This window comes from Diprion similis, chromosome 11 (assembly GCF_021155765.1).
Source record: "Diprion similis isolate iyDipSimi1 chromosome 11, iyDipSimi1.1, whole genome shotgun sequence".
Lineage (NCBI taxonomy): Eukaryota > Metazoa > Arthropoda > Insecta > Hymenoptera > Diprionidae > Diprion > Diprion similis.
The window spans coordinates 11,896,494-11,924,488 of NC_060115.1; the positions used below are offsets into that span (position 1 = coordinate 11,896,494).

At 37.0% G+C, this 27,995-nt stretch overlaps 1 protein-coding gene across 2 annotated transcripts; it reads right to left on the reverse strand.

Annotated features, from left to right (window-relative positions):
• Nucleotides 1-7,853: 7,853 nt before the first annotated feature.
• LOC124412550 (polyamine-transporting ATPase 13A3) lies at nucleotides 7,854-27,982 on the reverse strand. Of its 2 annotated transcripts, none has more exons than XM_046892514.1 (10): nucleotides 27,644-27,982; nucleotides 15,371-15,455; nucleotides 15,047-15,274; nucleotides 14,828-14,958; nucleotides 14,586-14,742; nucleotides 14,303-14,507; nucleotides 12,735-14,031; nucleotides 12,119-12,638; nucleotides 10,780-10,961; nucleotides 7,854-10,141 (listed from the first exon to the last, which is right to left on the reverse strand). In XM_046892514.1, the coding sequence occupies exons 1-10, from the start codon at nucleotides 27,657-27,659 to the stop codon at nucleotides 8,679-8,681; spliced, it is 4,284 nt and encodes a 1,427-aa protein (XP_046748470.1). In that variant the 5' UTR covers nucleotides 27,660-27,982; the 3' UTR covers nucleotides 7,854-8,678. The 2 variants fall into 2 exon arrangements, with proteins under 2 accessions (XP_046748470.1, XP_046748469.1); XM_046892513.1 differs by lacking the exon at nucleotides 27,644-27,982 and adding an exon at nucleotides 17,048-17,624.
• Between the last annotated feature and the right edge of the window lie 13 nt (nucleotides 27,983-27,995).

The following is a 27,995-nucleotide window of genomic DNA, read 5'->3' on the forward strand; positions in this document are numbered from 1 at the left end:
ATTTTTGTTGGAGAAATGTATTTTCTCATTGCAAAGGAAAAAACAATTCCTAAATTTCGATTTAAGGATTTGCAAATTTCGGAAGAAATGAAAAACGCTAGTTAACTCTTATTCGAAGGAATTTGATAAATTAAACACAAAACCAAATTTTCTAAAAAGTCTTAAGCTTGAAGCTGCGAAAAACACAGAACGCGTAATTAAGAGAAATCAAATAACAATGAATAATCAAATAAATAAACAAGTAAGTATGAATAACATTGTATCCTTCACAACTTTCGAAATAAAAAACTGCCTAATTTTTTTCATTAATCCTGTTCTCCGGTAAATAATAGTTACACAATTGACTTCCTTCTCGGATCTGCAAGCATCAAATAAATAAAAGTATAGTAATAATCTGCGTCCGAGTGATCGAGCTTGGTGGAACTGAGCTGGAACGACTTTTACACACTCTAATTTGTTTTCGTTTTTCTTATCTCGCAATAGCATGTTTTTCCTCCATCATACCTCACATTGCAAGGAATATTACGCCAACGAGTAACGTGAAACGTCTTCGCGTCGAGGTTGAAAGTAAATCGCTTTAAACAGAGAAAGAGAGAGTAGAAAAAATTTACAAAAAAATTCAAAGTAATAAGAGAAATAACACAACGATAATAATATCAACGGCAACCACAGGGCAGCAGCTTACGACGTAATAATTATTCATCCAATACATCGCCATCATTAATCACAGCGGAATACTCACTGCCAAAAGTTAGTTATACCGGAAGTTGCGTCAAAGTATAGCGATAATGTATATTCAACTAGCCACATTCACATTAGACATCTGAATTTTCCACCGTTAAATACTCTTCCATTTCGTTTATATCGGAATTAATTCGTTATACGCGTTTGTATCATGGACCAATCGCTCACATGCCGCATGATCATTGCCTCGTATCTTTTACGGGCAATCACATTATATCGTATATTATTTAGTATAACCTGCTGCAGGCTACACATCTACCGGAGCATCACACAGACGTATAGACGTGTACTTAAATCTTAAGATGACCAGATGACCGGCGACTTTCACATTCTGTTACCGGGCACCGAGCTGGCGCGGACGTTGTCTGCCGGGGAGATGAGAATAGTCTGAAATATTATCGACGTCCTGGAGGCTGAGGGGTGCAGGCGAATATTTCTGGCTTTTACTTCATACCGGTATTTCAACGGTTTTTATTTATTCTCTTACGTTTCGTCAATGCGTGGTATAACATATACGTTGATGCTTTCCATCTCTTTTTCACAAGCCAATCGTTTCGATCAGGTTTTACTTTACTCACTTTAGGGCTGTTATAAAAAACAAAATTTATTACTGTCTTCATAATTCCGAAAGTAGTTTTTAAAATATTTAAAATACAAGCACTTCAACAATTTCGAATCATTCGATTCCTTTCATTCTTGTACTGATTCTACGTGTTCTTCGTTTCGTGTAGCTAGTGATGAATCGAGTTGCAGTACAATGGATATGAACACTTGTGACCACACCGTGACATAGATTATATCATTCCATCCTAATGACACATCTTACGTTACCTCTGATTTTAGTTTTCACAATAAATCGCATTGTCTTCAATACCTTCGTAAAGGTTCGATTAAAAATTTGACATCAATTTGGTGTCTAAATGTACTTGAAGTCTGATCAAATTGCCTAAGCTGTCGTGCACATGACACCATTGGTTTCTGATGATTCTTTTACACAGCGTCAATTCATCGCATATCCTCTAGATTCAGCTCGGTAAGTTCTTACGAATACCCGTTTCAATGATCGACATATGATCAAAGATTATATATAAATCTACTATCACGTTATCTGAGCGATCAAACTGCACAGGGTGAAAAGGACAGAGTGCTGAGTGACCGGTGGTTCGAGGTGAAAGTTCGATGTCTCGGAACGAAATCTGTTCCAATTTGAACGGAAAGCATTTCGTTGGACATCGAAAGTCCTGCATTATCTCCGCATCATTTATTTGCCCCTCCTTTCGCTTCTCGCCGCATCCCGCTCTCTTTCTCTTTCTCACTCTCACGTTCCCTCATTCTCTCGCAGCCTATAATAAGGTCCCATTTTAAAACACGCTCATCTGGTTCCCTGAAGAAGTAAATAGTATTCATCCTCTCGATGTTTTAAAGAGAATGTCCGCCGTATTTGCTGTTACATATACATATATATACACTCGTCAGAAAGTGACGAGGGAGAATATCACGACGTCGCGACGCTACTCTCTGTCCATTACTGCAGAAATGAGTTTCATTTTAACCTGTGACGTCACATCAACAGATGTTCACGTCACTTGTCCAAGTCTTTCGCGAAGCATATTGCCATGCTTGGGTTGGGTTCAAATTTCTTTCAGGTTTTGCATTTTCGCTGCATTGGCAACGGCATCCCTCTGTACGTACCTGCAGTAGTTTTAAACAGTCAGTTTTTACTTCTTCTTCGGACAATTAAGTTTTGAGATTCGATGTTATAATCGACTGCTGTTACGCCTTGAAGGACGTATTTCAAAATGCCTGTTCATATGCATCTGTTTTTTCATTTTGTGTGTTGGACTGTCAATTCGCAAGTGTAAATCACGAGTATACCAGGCATTAGTGAAACGTTCTAGGAATATCATATTTGGAATTTGGCAACCTGAAAGGAATATTTCAGAGCACCGCTTGCACTTTCTAGAAATATATAAAGAACGTGCAGTCAATGTCCGCGGGTATAATGGCCTGATTATCACATCAAAGACATGCCAATTATGGAATGTGCTTTTCATATCCCTGAAACATAGAGAGAAATATTAGCAATTCTATTATCAGCTCATTAGTAACAATTTATTCGTATTGATGTGCAAATTTCATTTTTACATAGAGACTCTTATCGTTGTTATCTATCAAAATGATAAAATATTGCAATAATACGTCCCAAAAGAAAAATATCTAATCGCTGATCCTACAATGTTTAGATAACTTTCAAGAAACTTTTGCGTTGTTTTTGTATTCATGTATTCAACTGGAGAGTATCGACTTTCCGTGTCTGCATGGCATTTGAAATGTTTGTAAAATTGGAACAACATTCAAACGACTTCAATCTTGAATATATTTATTCAGTATGTTGTAGAGTGCTAAATTAATTGGCAATCAATACCAATTGCCCAACTAATTAACATTTTACTTTTGAGATATTACATATTATAAATCACTAATAAACATGTCGGTTTATTTCGTGAATCCGATGAAGTTTCACTGTAACCCAGTGTTAAAAAAATATGATTGTCAGCAGCATACGTTTACCATATTTTTACATTGAAAAAGGACTCAGAGTAGCGTTTAAAATAATGAAGGTTACTTAGTAATTAAACTCTTTAAACATAATAAAGGTTACTTAGTAATTATATCGTATAAGTGATAGTTGATTTAACAAGTTAGTTGTATAAGGTCGTATCTTAACAACTATTCTTTTTACTATATGGATCTTGACCAGATATTACTGACAATGAGCAGCATCGACTTTATAGGTGTACGTTGTATAGTTGCACGTTTATTGATATAATTGTTAACAAGACTGATCGATATTGTAATTTTCAAGAAATTAGCATTAACTCAGCATTTAACGAGGCAAAGGAATAAAAATGACCACTATTGAGATAATATACTCGCTACGGTAATCAAAATTGCAAGTTCGATTAACGTTTCAACATGTTTTTTATGGCCAGCTATCCTGAACGGTTTCAGTAGTAATGACACCAAAAGTATAACAAATATGGTAATTCTGACATATATAGTATGTTCACTGTATATCTGCCGCATTACTACAAGCTTATCGTTACAGTTACACACTATACAACACATCCGATGTAGCAGATGGGTAATGTCGTTAATCCGGATATTGAACCTTCGTCATCTGTTGGGTTAATTTTACAAAAAAAACGAGAGTCTTGGACATGTGGAATATTATACGTAAGTTGAGTTTAAACGATTCAAACGACGTTTTTTCCGAACTCATCCGCCAATCGAAGTTCTTTTATACTTTTATCGTGTATGATGCTCTGTTATCCAGCATGATAATGATAGAAAACATTTCAATCAACGCGCTTAGAAACTGCAGCCAGACAAGTCGAAGAGAATTATTACGTGCAAAACAGTAATTTCGAGTGTATGGTTATATGTATTGCAGCTTCTGTGATGAGAAATAGATTCAGTATTTATTTAATGAAGATAGCAGAAGAAAGGAAGTCTACATTATCGAGATCACGTCACCGACCCAGTATCGAAACGTCAGTAAAACTCTGCTCATTTCTTATAATTTATTTACAGAAGTGATACAAATTTATACTGTATCAGATAACTGTGTTTACCATTAAAATTTCTACCATATCGCAGCGTCAGTAAAACAGTGGTCAGTATACCGTATTACGTAGTAGTAGTAGGTACCACGTGGACCAGAAGTTATTTGCTGCCGGAATATCGACAGTTGATATCTCGGATCTGATAAGACCTAGGAACTGAAAGAATTCCGAACGGACGATGTCTCCTCATAAAATCCCATCTGAACATCCTTGTCCCAGATTTGGGTGGCCCACACACGATTTCCGATCATCATTCGCCTGTCCAATATTACACTATTCATACACTGGCTGTAGGTGCATACGAGGACCGTTTACGTGTCGGCTAAGATATAAATTGGACAGTCGTCTCCCGTGCGAGAGTACATGCATGAGATCAAAGGAGGTGGAGGTGGACTGGCCGGTTGTTTCATTGTATGGTACTGTGAGGAACACGAAGACGAGGTCGTGGGAAGCGTCGACTGACGGTGAAAGTTTCCTGCAAGGTATACTAAACTTACTTTAACAACTTTACCCACACATAGAGGAACGTACATATACATTTTGATACTATCTCTGCACGCCAAACGATCTACGTGATCGTGTAGTGGAGAAAAAGGTGCATACTTTGGACAGCTTCCGTTTCCGGTTCAATTATCACCATGCAGATGCATCTTCCTGTTTCGAAGAGAAGAAGTCATGGTTTCGCTGACCTAAGCGATTTATCGAAGATAGATCGTTGTAAGGTCTGGTTGAAGACTTTCGCCCGGAATTGGACTGAATGAAACGAATGCTAAAAATAGGAGAGAAGACGAAACTTTGTCATTGTCAGAAACTTACTCGAGCAATGAGACCATGGCATACATTGAGGTATAGCCTAAGTGCAGTATTATATCATGTTTGATAATACTCCAGACTGTGTACCTAGTGTTGTAGCAATACCTACCTCATGTTTACCAACAGAAATTTTCAAGATTAGTATAATATTGAATCAATAACACTGACTAATTCACGTTGCCTCATTCTCGCTTGTAAGAAGGACACATCAATGAACGTGATTACGTAAGAATTGACGGATTTTAGCAATTGTTGAATTAAACTGTTTACATGAAAATTGATCAACGTAATACGCAGTCATTCTGGGCGAAAATAACGAACGAGTAATGGGCATGGTAAAAATACCTCAACGATATTTTATGAATAAATAGTTACTATTAAAATACTAAAATCCTGAAAGTATCAAAGTTCGATCTCAAATAGCTTTTGAGAATGAGCATGTAAACTCAAATGTGTAAAATAATTTTTTTCTCAGAATTGACTACATCTTTGTTATTGAGAGAGTCAAAAGTTTTCATAGACATAATGGAGAGACCTTTAGTTTAATAAAATCACGATGAAAAAAATGTATTTTCTCTTCGATTTTGGTTTTTCACTGTGACAGTTTTCGAAAAAAATTATAAAACTATTATTTTTACGTTTTTTATAGATTCCTCATTGACTCTTATTTTTGTTAACATTTTCATAACGGTATTCCGTAGTGAAAAAAAATAAAAACTATTTTATTTGCTAAAACTGAAGTATTAAACAAGTCTCAGCCGGATTATTGCAAATTGTACTCTTATTTGTACATACATTATACACTGAAGTAATTCATTTGCATCAGAATTTGTAAAAACAAAATTCTGATTTTTTTTTTAATTTCTGTAACTTCTAATGTAATTGTTTTTGAAATTTACACCTTCTAACGTAAGTGAATTATTATAATGTATTATTTATATACAAATAAGAATACATTTTAAAATAATACGACTAAGTCTTATTAATTGTTCCGTTTTTTCTAAACAAAATGGTTTTTATTTTTTTAACTACGGCGAACCGATGAATTTTATTTTTTTTACAAAATACGTGTTATCGACGAATCTATAAAAATTGCAAAAATAACAGTTGCACAATTTTGCTCGAACAGTTTTACAATGACAAATAAAAATTTAAGAGGAAATAATTTTTTATCGTGAATTTATTCTACTCATTTATTGTACTAACAAATAATGAACGGTAATTCTCCCGAAAAATTGATCACACTATAATATTTACTAGTTGTTCCTAGATAAATTTTACACAATGTAATATAACAAAATGCGAAACACACATAAATTAAATATTAAAGTCATAATTGAAAAAATAAAACATCGACAGCATATAATCTACGCTACTTGCATTAACTAGTTGATCTGTCTGACTTTCGATGCGCCCATCAAAAGATTTCGGGATATATATCTGCTACTTTTACTTTAGATAATTATTTCCATCAACTTACCATGGAAGCGAAGATTTGCAATTGCAGAATTTGTTTGTACAAAAGAAAGAAAAAAAATTAACTATCACATTCAAAAGTTACAGTAGTGAAATCTTACCACATTTCCTAAACTTCCGGTTCTACGATGTTTTTCGCTGTTTTTTGAGCTCTTTGGGTCCTAATTACTCGAGATAGTGTCCCAAAAATTGAAGATTTGAAAAAAATAGTTTTTGGCTTAGAGAATGGCAAAGCCATTTTTCATATCGAGTCTCACCCTGAAATGTTGCTCCCTTTATCATGTTACGTTATGCCTGGAGTAAGGGTCCAACTTATGCAATTTAGACTGTAATATTTTTCTACTATTTCGTCAGATAATTATTACTTCTCAACCGACGAAAGAAATATTATATATAATTATATGATAATTTCTTATGTGATTGAATTATGTGACGAGATTTGATCGAACAAATTTCAGATACGTATTTATAAAAAAATAATAAATGGCTAATCTGAAAGTGTAACATTAAATGTAAATATTCTCAGAACAACCGGAACCGATTTCTTTTCTGTCGCAATTTATTTGTGTTCTACTGTGAACAGACTATCTATTGTATTCGCGAGTTGGTAATAGAATAGACGAAGATAGTTCGTTTGAAATTGCATCAACCCATGCGCAGGAATGCTTACCAGTGATTTGAATAGGCGTGGATAAAAAAAAAAGAAAAAATTCTGCTCGCAAAGTACGCGTCACGTGCGATCGAGTTTCGATCAAAAACGAAGTATAAAGTGTAAGTTGAATATTTCTAACATTATCTTTCAAAAGAAATCTGATGTTTCTTTTCTGCATATCATATAAATTATGTGTTCTTTTCTCTTATACGTCTTATTATGGAATACGCAATTATTCATTGATGAAAATATAGTTACACATTGAAATTCCGTTATAAATATATTTTATTCAATATGTTAAGTGTTGCTCTAACGCTAAGTGTAAATTCATACAATTAAGTATACATATTTATGTATAAGTACACATTATTAAATATTTGAATATACATATATTTATGTATTCATTTGTAAATATTATCACTTAAATTGTCTACCAAACTATATTATTATACTATAGGTAAAGTAAACATCACCAGTTTTTCACCGTACCCAGGCGACTAGCGCACGACGGCGATATTTAATACATATTTCATCTATTCAAATATTAATTATCTGTTACACGTACAATTTATTTTTCTTAATATTTTTCTATTTGTTTCAAACTTTTTTCTTTTTTTTTTCAATGATTGATATTTTTCATTTTTACTCACATTATATAATTGTTTACCATAAAATTGAAGTATCTATTTCAGTTATGTTAAGTTGACACATGGCTTATAAAAAATTAACTACACATACGATGTCTTCTACATGGTAGAGAGTTACTTGACTCCTGATTTTAGACACGTTACTTTAAATATTTATAAAATTTTCTTATCCATTGTTGTTTGTCACGGTCAATTCAATTCGTGCATCGTTACACAGATCGTTGTAAATAAATCGAAATATAATTAATTAAGTTATACTGAATTGGAGAGTGAACCAAAACTCACCATAAGAATGATGTAGAGTATAAGAAACAGAAAGAGAAATAATAATAATACTTTGAAGAACAGCTTCGTAGTTTATAATATTAAATACTAATAAGTAACAATCAAAACAAAGAAAAGAAACAATTGAGTAACAATATGCAATAAATGTTGCCCTAACCATAAGAGAGACACATGAGTCTATCTAAAATTATTTCTAGCAATGATAGCAGTGCCAATGTTTTCCACATATTTCATTTTTCACAATCGTTCGGAAATCCTAGTCCTGCACAGAATTTCCACTTTAATACAATATCATAACGCTTTCATAGAAACTTAACAAATTGTATAACGTGTAAATGTAAATAGCATAATATACGATTCTTGGGCGTGACGTGGTCGAAAAGTGAGAAATTCTTGTCAGCTGATTTTGAAAATTAATCCTATCAACACTCGACCTCAGGACGGTAAAATGTCCAGCTCCAGAACACTTTGAGTGGCACTTCGGTAGTTGCTTTCCTCGCTTTTATGCACCATTATGCTTTTAAACTCATCCGATGGCGCGACTTGCTGGCTAGGTGGATGTCTTGGCAATGTTGCTATTGGGTTTGTGTTATAATTTCGGTACGATTTTTCGTATGGATAAATGCCGTTCTCTGATTCGGAATTGTGCCTCCTTTTTGAAGAAAGTTCCAGCTTACAGGAACTTGGCGTGTAGCGGACTTCCCTGTCGATCTCTCTGCCATCTTCAAAGTTGGGAACAGTTTGCATGGAAACCGCCGTTCGCTGGTTGCTAAACAGCGACCTTGGGTTCAATGTGACTTCTCTAGCAGAACCAGATCGCTTGAAATCAGAATTAGTTTCTTGAATGACGTTCGAGTTGATGAAATCACTGGTCGGATTAGTCTCTGTGATGTTCTCGATTTTGATTTCCGTTAAATTCTGACGAATCAATATGTCCGGTGCTGCTTCTGGCAAAGGCTCTTGCGATATCGGCGGCCACTTGTGATTTGAGGCCAGGTCCCATTCTATTGCAAGATACCGTTTCTTCGACTTGTGGACATTGTGCCAGCGGTATCTCAGTTTTCCAAATATTATGTAATCCACTACGAAGTACTCGACGACCATTGACAAAACGAAATTAGCCAGCCCGTAACAGAGCACGACGTATCTAAATCCCACATCCGGTGGCAACACTAATTCAAACTGGTCCGCGAGCCAATCAAAGGGATTCAGTGCCATGTAGATTGAGAAAAGTGACATAAGTATAAAAGATGAAAGGAGACCCCAGTTCGTCCATATCGGCTTTCTGTAAGGTCGCCCCTTCGAAAATGCAACTGCTAAGATGATGTACTGCATGGAACTGATAATGAATATGGTATAATTTTCAAAGCATCCAACATACTCTTCTTCTGTTGTTGCATTTGTTTTGGGACTGTTGATACAAGTCTTGTAGCAATCCTGTTGGGCCAGGTGGAAGAGGCTCATGTATTGGAATATTATGACGATTAAGATCTGAAATATCAAGCTGAGGATCGGGGATGTGCTGATGAGACTTGTTAGAGGTGCTGTTTTAGCCAGGGGACCATCGTAGGCTTCGGTCCGGCCAAAGAAGAAGGCAAATATTGATATAACAAAGAGATCGATGTAGAGATACTCAATGTCTGTGAGGTTCGACCTGATATTGTAGAGCAGCATAACTGAAACGAATTGTGTGAGGGAATAAGCCGCCATGTACTTGAAGATTCCAAAGGAAGTAGATAGCGCTGCTCGTCCTTCTCTGATCACGGAGAGTAGACATGATATGTCCGTGTCACGACTCGTGAACGGCGAAGCCACCGATGATTCTGTGTCGGACAATGAGATTCCGGTGTGCGCTGCCTTCAAAGCACCACAGTCGTTGGCACCATCTCCGACCATTGCTGTAATTAAATTGCCCCAATTACCAAAGGCTTAACGAGCAGCCAGCGAGACGTGCTTGACAAAGGCTTGACCGAATACCATGCAATCATCAGATACATAACTGTCGCGTGCATGCGTACAGAATAGAATAAAACCGGTATTGGTGCTAAATGGTTACACAAGATTAACAAATCAGCTTGTGGTGACATGTCTTTGCATTTCTGGACGAATGTGCGAAATGTATTCGAACTCTTTGAACTTCATATATATGGAGCTTAGAGTACAATTGGCTTTCGACGAAACTTTTAGCTAGTGTCGACTCTATTCGAAGCAGCTCAACCGCGTGACTAGCATTATAACTGAGAACTTTGTCAAGATTACGTGGGATGCGAGATCGTTATGTCACTTAGATTTCATGATTTTTGCACGTATCATGTTAGTTTTTACGAGCTAAATGTGATGCGTAGTGTATCACGTACGCGTTGCAATAGACCGTTAACGAGGAGATTTTAATGCGACGCAACATTTCGAACCTTTGTTTATTTATGAGTTATTATAACAGGTTTGTCATTAATGAAATTTCACTTTTTGTACACTACGTAGTTTGAGTGCCGTGGTGGTTATTGGAGGTAATTGAACAACATGATTGTTGACTTACCGACATAATATCCCAATGCTTGAAGCTCTTGCACGAGCTGTTGTTTCTGGTCAGGTGACATCCTCGCAAAAATGGCTCCTCGTGTGGCTAGCTTTGGTATCAATTCCGGATAATGCTGCTTAACCATTGACCAAGTCTTTCCCGTCAATGAAAATACGTATTTGTTTGTAGAAATGTGCAAACTGTAAGACAAAAGTTCACACGTTGTTGTACAATTATAGTTTAGGGTAACCAGAGTAATTCGACATGAATAAAAACTAAGAACGTTCAATAAATATCGACTTCTGAAAGCTGGCGGTTACTAATAAAAAACTAGCAATTCACCAAAATATCAGCGATTCTATGGTGAAGTTTAATATTTTGAGGAATGCTGATGGGTGCTAACGATTTTTTTAATTGATTTTCAAGCACTGTAAGATAAGGATGGTTATGATCCATGATCACCGGAGTTAATTACTATCACTACTCGTCAGACACAGTTATGTGCTGCTATTGATTAGCGAGATTATGCTAATCTTCATACGCTCATACTCAAATATACTTCGCCATGTCAGATTACGCTAGTACATTTCGACTATTCATAATTATTTTTTCACTTATTTCGGTTAGGAAATGATTCGATATGGTGCGATACACCCTGAAACGCGAAGGTGTCAAAATAACGGAACATTGTTCACAAAACTTACATTACTTTTACCACGACATCTGTTATGTAAGAGTAACTAACAAATGTTACGCTCCTGTCGTATTGATGCAACGTAACCCTTGTTATGTTATTTGGCGGGGTTCTAGTTGGATTACGTAGTATTTGTCGTATAAAAATAATCAACAACAGTTGGATTATACTTATATTGATGCAATCTAGCCAAGATCAGGTTGCTTTGTGAAGCTCATGTTGTGTAACTGGGAAGATACGTGTTTACGGGGTATCTGTACTAGTATTATGTGAGAAATTATAAATGCTCAATTCGCTTCAAAAGCGTCATGAACACTTGTCCAGTATTTGGTTGGAATTACGCGCAGAGTAAATTGAAAATACTCAATTTCGGTATATACCTCAATAGTTTTAGTGCTTATTCAAGTTCACGGAATGGTACCAAAAATTATAGTATATATCGCGATACTACTTTACTATTTTAAACAATACAGCAAACCTCAGAAGTGTATAAAGTTACACAAAGAATTCCTTCTAATCTCTCATTGTCTTGAAAATACAATTAGAAGAATCTACGTTATTCTACACTTGTTTGTAACCGGATAGCTCAGCAGTCAGTTAACTTTATAGTCTTCCTTACATATGTAACCACAACTATAATACTACAAGCAAATTCACACTCACTCGTCAGACAAATAGTTGATTTGATTGCCGGCGTGATTGCCTTGTGTGGATCCATTTTCCACGGTCTCCAAACTGGCTACGCTGTTTAAATCGGTCATTTCACTTATGTCATTTCCCACAGGCGATGTTGGACTATACTGACTATTACTTTGAGTAAAATAAATCTGCGGCTTCGTAAGGTTTTGCTGCGTAATTGCAGCCACGGCAATTACGGAGACGTCATGTTTCACAATTCCACAATCCCTGGCTACCGATAAGGCAGTTAGCATGTTGTCTCCCGTCACCATCACTGTTTTTATGCAAGCTACGTTCAACAATTTGATAACTGGCGAAGTACCAGGCTTCAGTCGGTTCTCCAATATCACGAAAGCCAAGAAGTTTAAATCCGTTTCTGCTGACTCTCTACTTATCCGCTGTACTTTAGCGTAAGACAATCTATTCAACGATTTATGAGCCAGGGCAATTACTCTGTACCCTTCGGAAGTGTATTCTTGCAGAACGACCGCAAAATTTGATGGAACTATATGAGAAAAAGAGTAAAATCATCAGTTTAAATACAGAGTCTTCAAGTGCTGTGAAAAATTTCGTATATTCATACGATGAATTTGTCACTTACTTGATTCGGGTTTGGACAAGCTAAGAATCATCTCAGGGCTTCCTTTGCAGTAGAGGTCAAAGTGATTGGCTCCCAACGTTCTCGTGATGACGCTCATTCGCTGCAAGCTCGATGTAAATGGAAACTGCCTGACTATACCGATTTCAAGTGATTGTTCGCTCAGCTGCATCGTTGACTCACTAAGGGTGTCCTCAAGATTGCTACTTGTCTCTTTCACCTGGTCGTTCATGGCTGATCTTGTGGAATTCTGACGTTCCGGTGATATCGTGAGATCTTTACAATTAACTCCGGCGAACTTTGACCCTTTTGGTGGCCTGACGACAGTTGGGAAGAGCATAGAGAACTTGGAAGTATCGGAAACATCTGGCTCTTCCAATGTCCAACCCGTTGATTCAAACATCTTGAGGTCCAAGGGATCTCCGGACAACTGACGGTCGATTATTGTAATACTGTGACAGGTGACCATACCAACGAGTACTCCGTCTAATTCAAGAGTAGATATGTCTTTGACTGGACTTTGAAACATTTTGTTTGATATGGGAACGACCCCCCACATGTCCAACCCGTCTTCGGTTAACGTTCCGGTTTTGTCAAAGCATACGCAGTCGATTGAACCCGAGACATTGATAGCTCTTGGACTGGTGCAATAAATTTTCTTATTTTGCAGCCTGTTCTGAGCGATGAGTCGTCCAACCGTCATAGCAGCTGGAAGAGCTGGTGGTACCACGATAGTGATCAAGTCAAGTGCTTCCAATGCTATTCGGCCTCCGGAAATACCTTGGAGCAGTTTAGTGGTAATTGTGTAAACGAAACCAATGCTAGCAATGCAAGCTAAGAGTATTACAAACTTGTAGGAGTCCTGCTCAAATTTGAAGTCAACCGGTGGTGGATACATTATAGATCGTACTAGCCCACCCTTGCTAGTATTAAATCCGGTCCTGATGACGACAGCGATTACTTTTTCCGTACCGAAGTACCTTGTTTGAATTACCTGCGTTCCACAGTACAACGTGTGCCTTGCGTGCTCTTTTGTGTCGTACAAAATCTCACTTGAAACGGGAATAGGCGTTTTAGTTACCGGTACAGATTCCCCGGTCAACATCGATTCGTTTAGGATACAATTCCCTGTCAACAGGACAGCGTCGCAAGGCATAATGCATCCGTGAGATGGAATTACGAGCAAATCACCAGGTACCAAATGTTCCGTTTGTACGGTCGCAGTTTTCCCATTTGATGGGTCGCGAATAACCGTTGCCACATCAGATGCGTGAACCGTAGACCTTAAGTTGTGCTGGTTCTGCAAGAAGAAGTTACAATGTAAAAAAAAAGAAAGTTAAGGAAGTTCATACGTGCAGATAATCAACACAATTGCTTTTCCCAAAATTTTAAGGGTGAATACAGCTTTGATATGAAATCTGACTTGTTGTTCAGATTTTGCATTCATCAGAGAGAACCATTCTTGTTCAATGTAATCAGCGCCTTGTCCTACCGACTTTTCGGAAGTCACAAATCCTCTGTGCTTTCTTTACTTGTTACTCGTACATAGTTATAAATAAAATCAAACTTACCCTCCTTGTTTGAATCACAGCCATCATAATACCGAAACTAGACATAGTTAGAATAGCCATAGCGTAGTACAGATAATCTTCGGAAGCCCAAAGGCAGAAGCTGAACAATTGGAATATATAGAAAGGATTCAAAACTTCCAAGCCGAGAAGTGTCAGGATGCTTTTAATCGGGATGACAATTTCATTGCTTCCATAAACGAAACGCCTGTGAAAATAATGAAATAATTTTTAATCTAGGTATAGTTAATCGGTTAGGAAAGTGGGCGATGGAATGAGTACTCACCGCATAAATTGATCCTGTGCTGTCAACCCTCGCATTTGATGAAGCGTTGAGGTCAGAACTCCTTCGTCCAAACTTTTCAATTTTATAAATTCACACCTGTCCGTGTCCCAAACGTAAGTGAGTTTCTTGCAGGAAAATGTTAGGATGGATTTGGCATCTGCAGAAAAACGATTTTCAGTCAACTCTTACAAAACTAATCTTAACTCATGATACGTAACATACAATTTCAACATTTTTTTTACCTTTAAACTGACCACCGCTTAAATGAACTGATAAAGTCAGCGGACCTTGATCTTCTTCGACTTCAGTGAAAAAATCATCCTCCGGAAATGTGTCCTTGCCAATTAATGATTCTCCATCTTTGGGCAGTCTTCTGCATGAGCAATTAAAGAGTTGATACAAAAAGTGATAGTCTGCTTACTAATTAGTAATAAAATCTAGTAGTAAAAAAGTGTACTAACGAGACTTCCTCTGCGCTGATGGTACTCAATTTCTTTACGTAACGACTGGTATGTTTTCCTTGGAACTTTTCTACCAGAAGCACCGCCTCTGCTTCTTCCAATGAGCATCTCGAATGTGTGGCAAGTAACATCAAATGCGGCACCCAATGGAAGAACAAGCGAAGCAGACCCGCTGTGCAGATGATAAATATCCACGTGATCGATGTCCGTAAGTGATTCTTCTTGTATCTGCGCAGCAATAATTGTTTGGATCATATTAAATCGACCCCATGAAAGAAAATTTTAAAAATTATTAAACAAAAGTTGCGTAAAACAGTTACCAACCCATAAATTTCCATCTGGTCCTCTTCGCCCGCGTTGATATAATCAACACCATTTTTAAGATGAAGAAGGCCATTACCTCGAGTACCTAATACACAAAGCACGAACTGTTAACACAATACAATTATGCATGTTCCACCTCAATATTACAGCATAAAATAGACCCAAGGGAATATTCACTTCGTGAAATTGTGTATTGAAATCGAAATAGAATGAGACGGAGTCACTTGAAATATATTCAATTTCTAGCACACCCAATACTGAATGAAATAGCCTTTTATCAGAATTTTTTTTTAACATACCGTGACTGACGTCGGTGAATTTGTTACAGTCATCCCTAACGCGCGCTCTATTATTATTAAAATCAAACGTCGGTCGGCCATATGTTCATATTATTTTCATGAAAAAAATACAGCTTCAGTAACGAGTGTCGGTAGAAGGGTTGCACTTTCTCTGAACAACCACTCAAAGGCATGCAATTTTGCTACCGACGGATGCGCTGATTGCATTATTGTAAAAATCTTAACTTCATGCGTCGAGGAATTGTCCAGCTACACCACTCATCTCGACATTATTTTGCAAACAACTGAGACGCAGTGAACTTTTCACACGAGGAAATAGAGAGAACTCAGTGGGTGCCAGGTCAGACGCATAAGGTGGATGAGATAAAGTTTAACAACCCAAAGCAGCAACAAATGAGCTGGTATTTTGTCTTAATGATTTCTCGTAACTACGTTAGAATATCCCAGTCCCGGTAATACGTTTCTGTAATTCTTTGGTTCTTATATGAGCATAATCTCTCAGGCAAACACCACAACACACCTAAAACACTCTTGGTATCACATTTCTCATCATAGCTGCTCATGTCGTGGTGAGCAGGACACGTGCGGCTGCTTTGGGTCGTCAAGTTTCGTCTCATCACTTTTATTTTGCTTAACATGGCACTTGGGGACTTCTTTGTCTTTCCCCGTATGGAGAGTTCAATGTTTGAAAAGCGTTTGGGGGGCAACCACGAGATGATTGCTGAGATGGAGCAATTCTTCGAAGTACAAGACAAGGAATTATCCAATAATAATCTCTGCCGATTCATCTATCGATGACAGTAGTGCGTGTCCTTGGTCGGCAGATATGTAGAGGAGTACACCTACCCACCGATACCCGTCACTAAATCTCTATTTCTTGATGGTAGTAAAAACTTTATCACTGATCCACGGAACATGATAAGCGAGGATAGAATTATGGAAACGTCGACATCTGTGACAACATTCGTCTAAAGTATACTCTGCTGACTGTCGGTGGCAATACTTGCTGTTGAACAGTTTTATACCAAACTTGGCATCGTGTGAAAAAAGTTTGAATCGTTTCTTATGGGAATATAAAAACTGGCAATCAAGTGAGTCGACAGGTGTTCCGGAAGTTAGTTTTTCGAGACAATTAGCTAGTTGCGCGCTACTTGACTCCAATAATTGCTAACTGATGGTCGAGGTTGATGTGTACGAAAGAGCTACAAAAAATGGCTGGATGATTTATCGCACAGAAAATCTTAATGTAATTGCGTAACTAGGACACAAAATCTTGAACTTCGCCCCGGGAAATTAGAATTATTTTGCTAAGTGTTGATTCTGATTTAAACTAGGCATCATTAAGAAATGATTTTCAGTTTAAACCAAGTATTCTCACCCTCTAACAGTTCTGTTTTCTGTTCATGCTGGTGTTCGGTGGATGGGTTGGCGTTGCGGTTTCCAAAAACGCTATAAGCATTTCGAGCAAAGCCCAAATTCAATTTGTTTGGTGTGGTTGGCATTTTAACTTAGTCCGGTAGAACACAGTTTCAGTACGATTAAATAATTCTTATTCGTGGTATTCCACACGCAAGTATAATTACAGGCGTTGTTTCTTTGCGGGTTTTCTTCAAGTTACCTTTTTTTTAAGTAACGCGTTATCTTCAGACCACTTTACCGCGATAAAATTGATGGCAGGCTGCCTTTTTGATAGCACAGTTAAATTTAAGTTAAACACACTTCGTTTGAAAATTTCAATATTCATCAAACACTTACACCGTATTATAGTATATTTACTGATATTTATTGTCTACGTGATATCTATAGTATGTGTATAGTCTATGGTAATAAGTAACCAATCTTTAAATGAACTAAACTTAAATTTCAATCGTTTAACGAGAGGGTGGGTCACAGTTCTCAATCGAGTCAACTTCTTCCAATTTGTTTTTCACTACTCATCCGACTCGACTCATGTGACGATATTTGGAAACAAAAAAACGGAAGATGTACAATGACCGGGAAGTGCAAGCAAAAACAATGGGATTACTTGCTGCAGTCAAGAAAAAATACTCTTGAATTCCAGTCTTGGAGACGATAACCGCTAACTGTTCATTTCAGCATATGGAAAGGTGTGGAAGAAACCTCTGAACATGTGTCAGAAAATCATCGTTGCCATTGTGCATACGGGAATAAAGGGGAGCAGTGCCAAATTCTTTCTCGCCCAATCTGCTACCGCCAATGATAGAAAGCTAGCATTGTGTCAAAAAATTAGTTTTCAACTATGTCTCTGTAACTAGTGCGGTAAATGCTAGTCTACCTTATACTTTTTCGCCTAATGCTAGCTAGGCGAGCTAATAATTTCGTGGAAGCGAACGAGATAGCGGTACATCAATAACGTGATATCGAGTTTCGGTAGTTTGAAATATTGAAGCTGATGCTATCGCTTCGGGTTTTGCCTCTTTGGAAATTCCTGTCAGTCACCAGGATCGGCGAGTTTTCTCCAGCCAATTCGAGGCGTTGTAACCGCTCGTTCACCCTCGCTCATTCCTCGTACCAATCCGACGATATCTTCCAACGCGTTCCCAGTCGTTACCGGCAATTGCCGAACGCAGCTCTTCCTCTCGAAGCCGCAGGACGAGTGCCGAACAATATTCCAGCTATCAGGGATCAATCTTGCCAAGCTTTTAGCTGTGATCCTATTGCGGACGCGACGGCAATTACGATCAAGCTTCCTATTGGTTGTCTCTCCTCCGTTTTCCTTGGTACCGAATCCACTCGACGCACCTCCACCGCGTGGCGCGGTATCTGCTCTTGCTGCAAATGCTGCAGTTATCGCGAACCTCCCGTTTCCTATATCGTTCGACCTCAAATACATTACGGGTTAAAAGTATATATGTAGTGCGATCGAGCGCGACCGACAAATGTTGATAAATAACTGATCAGTAATACTTCAAAAGATCAATCGATAAGTCCTTGAAAGTCTTTTGACTTTTAATCTTCCACCGGTAACAAAGTCAATGATATTTACCGACGACGCGAAACGCTACGATGAATCAGACGTATAACTATTCGATAGAGCACCAAAAGTTTTATGATACTTTCTGGAGAAAAGTTTCTCTTAAATTTAAAGCAATCAACGGTTTATAATGTTCAACGTATATGAACCGTAAAATTGGAAAAATATAATTTAAGTACAACACCTTCCTCACTTGTATATTAAGTACAGTTAAATGTGTCTATACCGGTTTCAACGACTACTGAGTTTAATGATGCCGGTATTAATAGAAATAACCTTATTTTAGAAATACTTATTTAAATTTAACTTGGAACTTGAACTAATTTATATTTAACTCGGTACGTCACGCCAGACTCAAGGTATGGCGCCTGCTCTCTCGTGAATTATATCACAATTCAAATGTTAGATCACTTTGTAGGTAGTATCAACCAATTGTATTTCTCGATACGGACGTGATCTAATCACTCGGGTATTCCGAATTTCATTCAGAGCTTCAATATGGTTCCTTCACTGATTATTTCACACTTTAATACGCTATTATACTGTTCACTTCTCTTTGCAAATGTAAATTTTTAATTTATGCATCAAGCAAGAATTCCGCGTATGATTACTATTATTATAAACGGATTGCTGATTCAGCGTGAATATATTTGAATTTTTGGGACAAGTTACATTCGCCGTAGAGTTAGAGATTTCATTATTTAACGGTTTTTTCACACTTAGATAACTTCGCTATTGTTTTTCTTGCAAAAAATATCCAACGACAATTGTTATTCGAAACTTTTTTCAAATCAATCGCTTAAATGATTCATCATGTTCGGGACTTCTAAGTACAGCGAAAACTGTGCAATAGTTTATGCCTAAAATTTTATTCATATTGTCGGATTGAACGGCGGTCGTTCCAGTGAAAGTGAGATAACGTAAAACGAAAAAAAAAAGAAACGTTACTTCCTGCTCCGGAATCACTTTCGTCACTTGTATTTCACATTTATGTAGTTTACAGACTAGTACGGTATCACAGACTTTTTTATCCACGGCTTTAATATCCGCATGTATGTGCGATATAAAATCTCCATGCAACGTCAGCTGTGCAGACGTCTAGCCGCTTTATACGATTAATTTCAAGTACGATAGCTCACGTCTAGGAAGACGACAACGTGCCGAACGTGCTCTGAGCAGGCGAGTAACTGACTTGAGATACAAGATGGTGGTTATATGGGCCTGGCCAATGCCGGAGACCGAGTCTTCGGAGTTAAAAGTGTCAGAGTATCTCTAAAGCTCCTTTCCAGAGCAGGATTAAGACGCGGTTGGTCATTAAATGATTTTCTGTACGAAAAATACAAAATCCTGATTCATTTCATTCGCATTTCGAGACGGGATATTCGGTGCGGGCACATTTTCTAGCAGAAGACATGCGCGTGGCCATATTGCCTCCCCTTGCGCCTCACGATCGCCGCGGCAAAGGTTCGAGCAGAAAGAATAAAACAGCCCGCCTACGGTACGACCAGGAGCGTCCATTGACTCATTTACTATCGTTACTATCAAAGCTCGTTCCTCTTTGTCTGTATATACATGTCTAAAAACCATACAGCACCCTCCCGATAATTTATCGGACTTAAGTGAACGAAGTAACTCCAAATACCAATCAAAATCCGACGTTTGGGAGTTGACTCTTCATTGTTGAGTATTGACCGCCTGACGTCACGCGCGCGCTTTCTATGTGTATACCACATACCGGGTCTATACGGCAGGTGCGTACCTGTGTAGCTGTGGGCCCGTTCATTTCGCAGCAAGTATATTCAAGCTATATCCTAATCGATCCGCGACCTGTATTCAACTCTAAATAAGCGAATCATGGATCGAATGAAATTTAGCTCCCAAATGCTGAGATAATATGTGTTACAGGTAATATGACTGTTATAGGTGTATTTATAGATCATTCGCTGTGGCTATAATCGTGGGATAATCTTCAATAAGAAATATTCCGATATAGTTTGGACTATACGAAATGGACTTGACGCAAGCTGTAATCTGATACATTCAAGAAATTGGCACTCCGACAATTTGAAGCGGGATACAACCTTCGTACTTTTATACAACTATTTCTCCCTCGTGCAACTACAATATGCGACATTTTTTTTCCCAAATCTTAAAAATATCCTAAATTTGGATTCTACTTGTTCGTTAAATAAGGAAATTAATTTTGTTATTTGATTCTTCAATTCATTTTTTAATTTACGATATTTATAGAGAAAAAAAGTCTTCGCGAAACTAAATGGAATCATTCAAATATTACGTCACGCTCTTAAGTGGGAGCGGAGGTTAGATTCACTGTTACAGGGAGGTGGGGATATAAACTCGTCGTGGCACGTCCTGCTTCTGTTTATGCGTATTTGCTTGTTTATTGATAGGACAATTGACATTATCCGTCGTGTTATTAACGAATATTCCATCGTACTAGGGACGGGGGGAGGTGCGAAAACGACGTGGATCTCGTGACGTCAAAGGGCAAGGAAGGGGGCGGGGGTTCAAAATGGTCGAAAACAGCGTGATGCAATAATCGGATGACCCCGCAAAACACCTTTGGCGATCGAGGAAAAGTTAATTAAATTCTAATAGTTTTGAACAATTGGCCGCAATTATATTTTGCTCTGCCGATAACCTGTTCCATCGTTTGAAAAATTATCCATCATAGACATTACAAATCTACACCGCCATGAACGTGTGATTATTATCATGTTATCGGTTTTTATCATTTCACCATATCGTTACTCTAACTTCTAATTGTAAGTTACTTGATTCATTCTTGGAACGACCCACACTTACGCAACGTTAAAACTTTATTATTGATGCCTCTCGTTAATATGATTTATGACAATACTTTATGACGTTGTTCTTTTGTTTGTCTAGCAACCATTCGAAACAGTCTACGTTGGCTTTATCTGATCGCTGATAAGCTCAAACACGTGCTTGACGTCTCATTTTCATTTTTCGGTTCACTTTGGTTCCTCAGCGTCGTGAAATGTTAAAAATAGGTAGAGTATATGAATTTTATGGTAGCTATTATTTGTAAAAATAACATAGCTATTGTCTAACTTTATGAAAGTCAAAAAGATTGTATAGTTGGTTACAGGGAGATTTTATTATATAAACGATTTTTCGTGGTATTAATTAAAAATCTTTGCATTTTTTTAAGGAGTTGTAACAGACGTCATAAATGTTCTTGAAGGTTCCATCGATCATAATGGGACAACACAAAGTCACATTCTTTGTTCTTTAACTCTGCATACATTTCTTTGTTTCAGTTCTTATACGTGTAGTGAATATAACTATAACTAGAAACAGTTTCTCGAATAACATGAATGGGCCGTTTCAAAATAATTCAAGATAAAAATAACTCGTTTCGCTTCTGCGCAAAAATACGTAAAGTCTGAGTTACAGACGAATGACATGTGCAGTCATGTATTATTTTACATCTGCGGTGCTTTCGTGACTATAAATAGAGAAGTATATCGTTCGTGCGAATGTTTTCCAGTAAAAGTGAATTTTACTATTTGTATACAGTATGATTGATTTGATTTTTCAAATATCGCAATATCCATCGGAGTGTCTCAATTGAATTGCGCAGTTATGCCGGCCCTGAATGACACCTAACAGTGAAACCCATACCATCTCATTGTCAGACTAGTCACAAGTAAATTCCTGAAGATCATACGTATTACGTGCTTCACAATAAAACCAAGCAAGTCAAAGTTTAGTCCAGGTCAGACTTTAGATGCCACCTGCGAGCGTAAGCTTCAACTAATTTGATAAAATCCGTATTATCGACCGAGGAAAAGATAAAACAGTGTAGAAGGAAACGCCTGTATAACCGCAAACCTACATGGTGGTTATTCGTGTTAGGAAGCAGTGATGTCGATATTCTCATTTGCGATAGACTGTAAAAACGCAAATGTTTCATATTTGTAATCTGATTTGAACGTTATGAGGTTACTTGTATTTGACAATATTACGACGGACGAAAACGAAAAAAAAGGAAACTTAAATTTTTGGGTTTCTGGATTATTGGAAATAGAGTTACCATTAAATTATACTCGCGTAGTGTGTTACAAAACAATGAGGAAACAATTCAACACAAATAGAGATAATCTGCCTGCCAATGTAAACAAAGAACATGAGTATCGGACTCCCATACTATCGACGATAATATCCTTCAGCTTTTCGAAAGAAGAACAACCATAAACACTAGTTATGAATAACAAGAGGTTTAGGAGTACGAATGGTCCCCAGCTTGATTGATGCTTACAAATGTTTGACCTCCGTTTGCCAGTCGTTATTTTAAAACGAATCTGGTCTATCATTCACAGTTTTTTAGTCATACGTGTGTCACGCACTCTTTTTTTTATTTGGGTCGCTTCCCCGAATGAAAGTATTACTGATTGACAAACAGCTTCACCAGAATGGGGATCCATTTCCAGTATCTCGTCTGATACACTGGATGTGGGATTCTTCAGGTACTAATTTTTGATTACTGTGGTTTTTTTGAAAAAATTTCAATGTTCGCGTGAAAAAGTTATTCAATCGAAGTGCACCAGGAATAGGTCAGCCATGAGGCTTACGTGAAATAATTTTGAATTTCGCACTATGAACGTTTTCTTATATTGCTTAGTACTATCCCTCCATATTTTACAGATATGAACATAGAACTTCCATTTTTGCATCCACAAAGATACCATAATTTTTCAAGTCATTTCAAGTTGTAGTCAAACCACCTTTGTGCATGGGAAAAATTTATATAGTGCTCACAATACACATAACACTGGAAAAATACTCTCGGTTTTGTGAAAATGTTCAACAATATAGCTGGAGAAGAATGATATAGTTTGTTGTTGAAATTACTATGTCGCTGTATAATGCCGTGGAATGAACTGGACAATCAATTCTACTGTCCAAAAAAAAAAGCAAAACCACCAGTATTATTACTACATTATTTATACATTATCATGTATAATTTGTCAAATTGACGTGTGTCGGTTTAATTAGACATACTCTTGTTGCTCATATTTAACGTGGATTGCGTATGCTTCGCAGTAGTATACATGTTTCAAAATGAAATCTATTTAGAGATACGGAGCTCAAAGCTTCCTTAATTATGAACTATTGTCTCAAGCTTCTTTTAGTGGTATTAGGCCAGAGATCATAAAATGTTTAGTGCTGTTCTTCTCATGCTTGTTGCACACTATGCTGCTACTGTATGTGTAAAGTTAATTTTAACACTATGTAGTATATTTCATAGATGTGAGTGCAATAAATTTTTCGGTTGCCGAATGAAACTTCATAACGTAGAATTACCGAACAGGATACTCAGGCTTGAAAGTTTTCCGTTCGATGAATTGTAACTTGCAGTGACGACAATAAAAAATTTCACCTGCAGCAGTCTACTGACCATAATGATAGGAGACGTGTAATTTCAAGGAATTTTAGAATAGAGTGTGAAGATTATACTCTATAATTTCGTCTTGTCTTAAAACCATTTTTCCTAATTCAAAACGATAGAAATAAGTTTTTGACTTGTATTAGTGTGGAGATTGTCGTATCTAAAGAATTACTTTTATAATGTACTCATTAGGGTGGTCGTTAAAATAACATCATGATGGATGGTCTTGAATCGGCTCCAAATTTTTCAAATTTTTTCACATTTTTATTTCGAGTTTTTACTGTGCCGGCAGGAACCTGATTTTTTTTTTTAATTAGAAAAATAGGGAATTTTAAGATTTCCGGGATCTCGCCTATTCACAGCGGTTTCGGATAGGATACTTCCTCGGGATCACGGAAATTTTTTTTTTTTAAATTTCACCTGTGCACAAAGTTGTTGAAAATCGATTTTAATAACAAAAAATTAGGGAAATATGAAAAAAAAATCAAAAACATTTGGCATTCTATGAACAATAATTATCAATAATAATATCACCCAAAAGTCATTAACAACTTGTTTAAACAAACAATTATTCGATAATTTATTGGTCGGCTCTTTTTTTCTTATACGAATCAAATGTGTGAATTTTTCAAAATTTTCTTATGATTATTGAATAATTCTTTGTTTGATCAATTTGTTAACCATAGCATGCCAATTGTTGTTGAATTTTTTCAGATTTTTATTGAATCACGAAATACTAAAATTCTGATCAAATACAATTTTCAACTGAATCGTGTCAACATACATCCTTAAATAAAAAATAAAAACCATTGGGTCACCGAGGGCACGTAAACGTTTAGTTTGTGGGGCGCGTTAACAAAAAATAATAATAACAAAAAATCTTCGGTATTCCGTATTGAAAAAATCAAACTTCATTAATTTTTTGGTATTAAAATCGATTTTTAACAACTTTATGCACTGGAGGGATTTTTTAAATTATTTGTTCCGTAATCCGGAGGAAATTTCCTATCCGAAACCACTGTGAATAGGTGAGATCCCGGAAATCGTAAAATTCCCTATTTTTCTAATTAAAAAGAAAATCAGGGGCCTGCCGCATGCCGGCACAGTAGGGACTTGAAATAAAAATCTGAAAAAAATAGTGACAATTTTTTTCTAAATTTGGAGGCGATTTATGACCATCTAACATTATAATTCCAAAAAAATTGGGGTGAACTAGGATTATACCTTTTCATTAATATTTAAAAAAGTTATAAACAGTTTATGGTGAAAAAAATTAGAAAAAGTAGAAAAAAAATATTTAAAGCTCCGCCGTTTTGTTATTATTCAATATTTTTTCAAGCCCCTAGTTCATGCCATAGCAAAACAAGTACTTTATAGGAATCTCGTGGAATTTTTTGTTTCAAATGATTTGAAGTGGAGATATCATGGTTAAAAGATTTGAAAAGCGTACATCTCAGCCGCATCCTGGACGAATATGAAAAAAAAAAAAAATTTTGTGGGCCTGAAAGATGTAATTTATGATACATGTGTATCCCAAATAATGTTAAAAAAAATTTACTGTAAGAAAAAAAATTTGGAAAAAGCAGCGTTCTAATTGGGAAACTCCCCTTCAAAAATCCAAAGTATTGATTTTTAATTCTTCAACACTGATTGTGAGACTGAATTTAAAATATTATACCTTATTGGCTATTCCGTCTCTAAATGAATAACGAAAAAATGAATAACTCCACGAAATCTTGGTATTTAGTATCTGCCGTTTTGATACAATAATTTTGTAAAAGAATTTTCGTCTACTGACTATGTTTGGACAGCTGATTTCAATCAAACATGTCACTTATCAGCAGATGGCCATCCAAATACGTACGGATTACTAGCACTATATGGAAGCGATTTTCGGTTGTAAGGCATCGTGTGTTGAAACATGCCGTAAGCTTTTTCAGAAATAAATTCAGAGGAGACTACCAACTAGGAAATATGCCTGATAATCCATTTAGTCAATCGTTAATAAAGCAAAGATTTTTCAACGTTACTTGATAGTAAATTGTGTCAAATTAATATTTCCAACTCAGTAATGAACTGATTGTGAGTTCGAATTATTAACCTACCTACAGGTGTTATTATACGCTTTTGTTTGATGCAGCAACCGGCTGCAGTTACGACATGAAACAGTGGAGATAATACCTATCAAAATTCCGGCCAGTCTGGGTCTTTTGATAAGATTCAAGCGCCACTGGGTTTCAAATGAATAGAGAGAGAACTTGCAACAATTGATTTCGCTGTCAAATCCGTAATACTAGGTTCAAAGGAACACTGCACCACTTGCCATGTTAATTGTGCCAATGACAATCCTATACTATCTAATACTGCAAGTCAGTTCCACCCAGTTAGCAGAATGAATGAATAGATCTGACAAGTCTTAAGTAATCGAGCATCACTGTTAATAAATAAGAAACAAAGACGAGCTATATTACTATATACCAATGCGAAATGAAGCAGCAATTAAGTTCACGTCTAGCCAAGGACTTGCCCACGAAGATAAGCCTCCATGTTTATTGTTTACACGTCACTGCATTCATATGTTGAAAGCGGAGAATCTTCAATAACAGTGTCGATGTGTTTTTGCAATCTTTCCAAGATTTCAAAGCCATACAGGAAAGAGTTGCCAATTTAGATATGAATCTTACTAATATGAACCGAAATACTTCTTGAGCTTATCTTAATTCACACAAGGTGTGATAAGTGTATAATTTCAGGTAATAAAGATTGTACGGTCTGGACCATTTGCTTAATTCTCAGGGTCATATCACTCGTATCAAAACCTGCAGATGATATAGATGGTTGCTAACGATAAGCTAGTTGTTCTCATCTCCAGACCGTTAAGTAGTGTGCGATAGATTTCTTCGGCTGCGTGGAGTTCGTGCGTTACTATAGTAAATACGACGAATCCTACATTCGTTACCTATTTGCTCATTTTTACAACTAATAAACTGTACATTCATTATACCGCACTATGTTCAAAAAGATTTTAGTTTATCGTCACCGTCTCAATCAATACCAATTTTTGATTCAGCTAACAAGTTTTGATATACGAAAATTCCATTCAATCTGCGAATGTGTTTATGCTATATATGTATATACAATACATGCCATGTGGGTGTCGATTGAGTACATGCATGTACGCGTGTACAACTGCTGACATTAATCTGCAAAGGTTATCGTAATTATACGCAGTATCTGGTAAAATTTAAACAGCGTTATATCAACTGGCCAATCCATCCAGTGGCTTCACGTGTGATAGTCATATCTGTATACGTGAGATATACATACAACGAAGGTAAAAGGAAAAAAAAGGGACTTGCAAAGAGCGAGTTGCAGTAAAATTTGAAAGAGATGAATACTTTCGTGCATTCCGATATCTCGTGATTTTTTTTTAATGCCGACCGTAGAAACCTGATCCAAAACCTGATTCTGCACCCGACTAGGATGCAACTTGATAGCAGACACGGACTATGCATAACCTGCGTCCAGATTTTGCAACTTACCGTCCATGATATCCATAATGGCGCAAAATTGAACGTAAACTTGGCTGGAGTTGATGAACGCTGATCGGCATCAGCACACGGTTCAGAAGTAGTCAACGACCAACGACCTCTTAGGCTTCATGGCTGTGGAGCCCTGTGAAAAGGCTGGATCCAAGTCGAACTACATTTTACGAGGCGTCGATGCACGCTGTGGCGAACTGTCACACTGTCACACCAGAACTGAAACCACAACCCGTTTCACTTCGGATACGGAGTACACGATCCGACTGACTGAGACTAAAATCCTGCATGCGTAATGTGTGAATCGTTCTTTCAAGTTCCACAGCCCACGCCAATCGGCCGACGTTTCGAC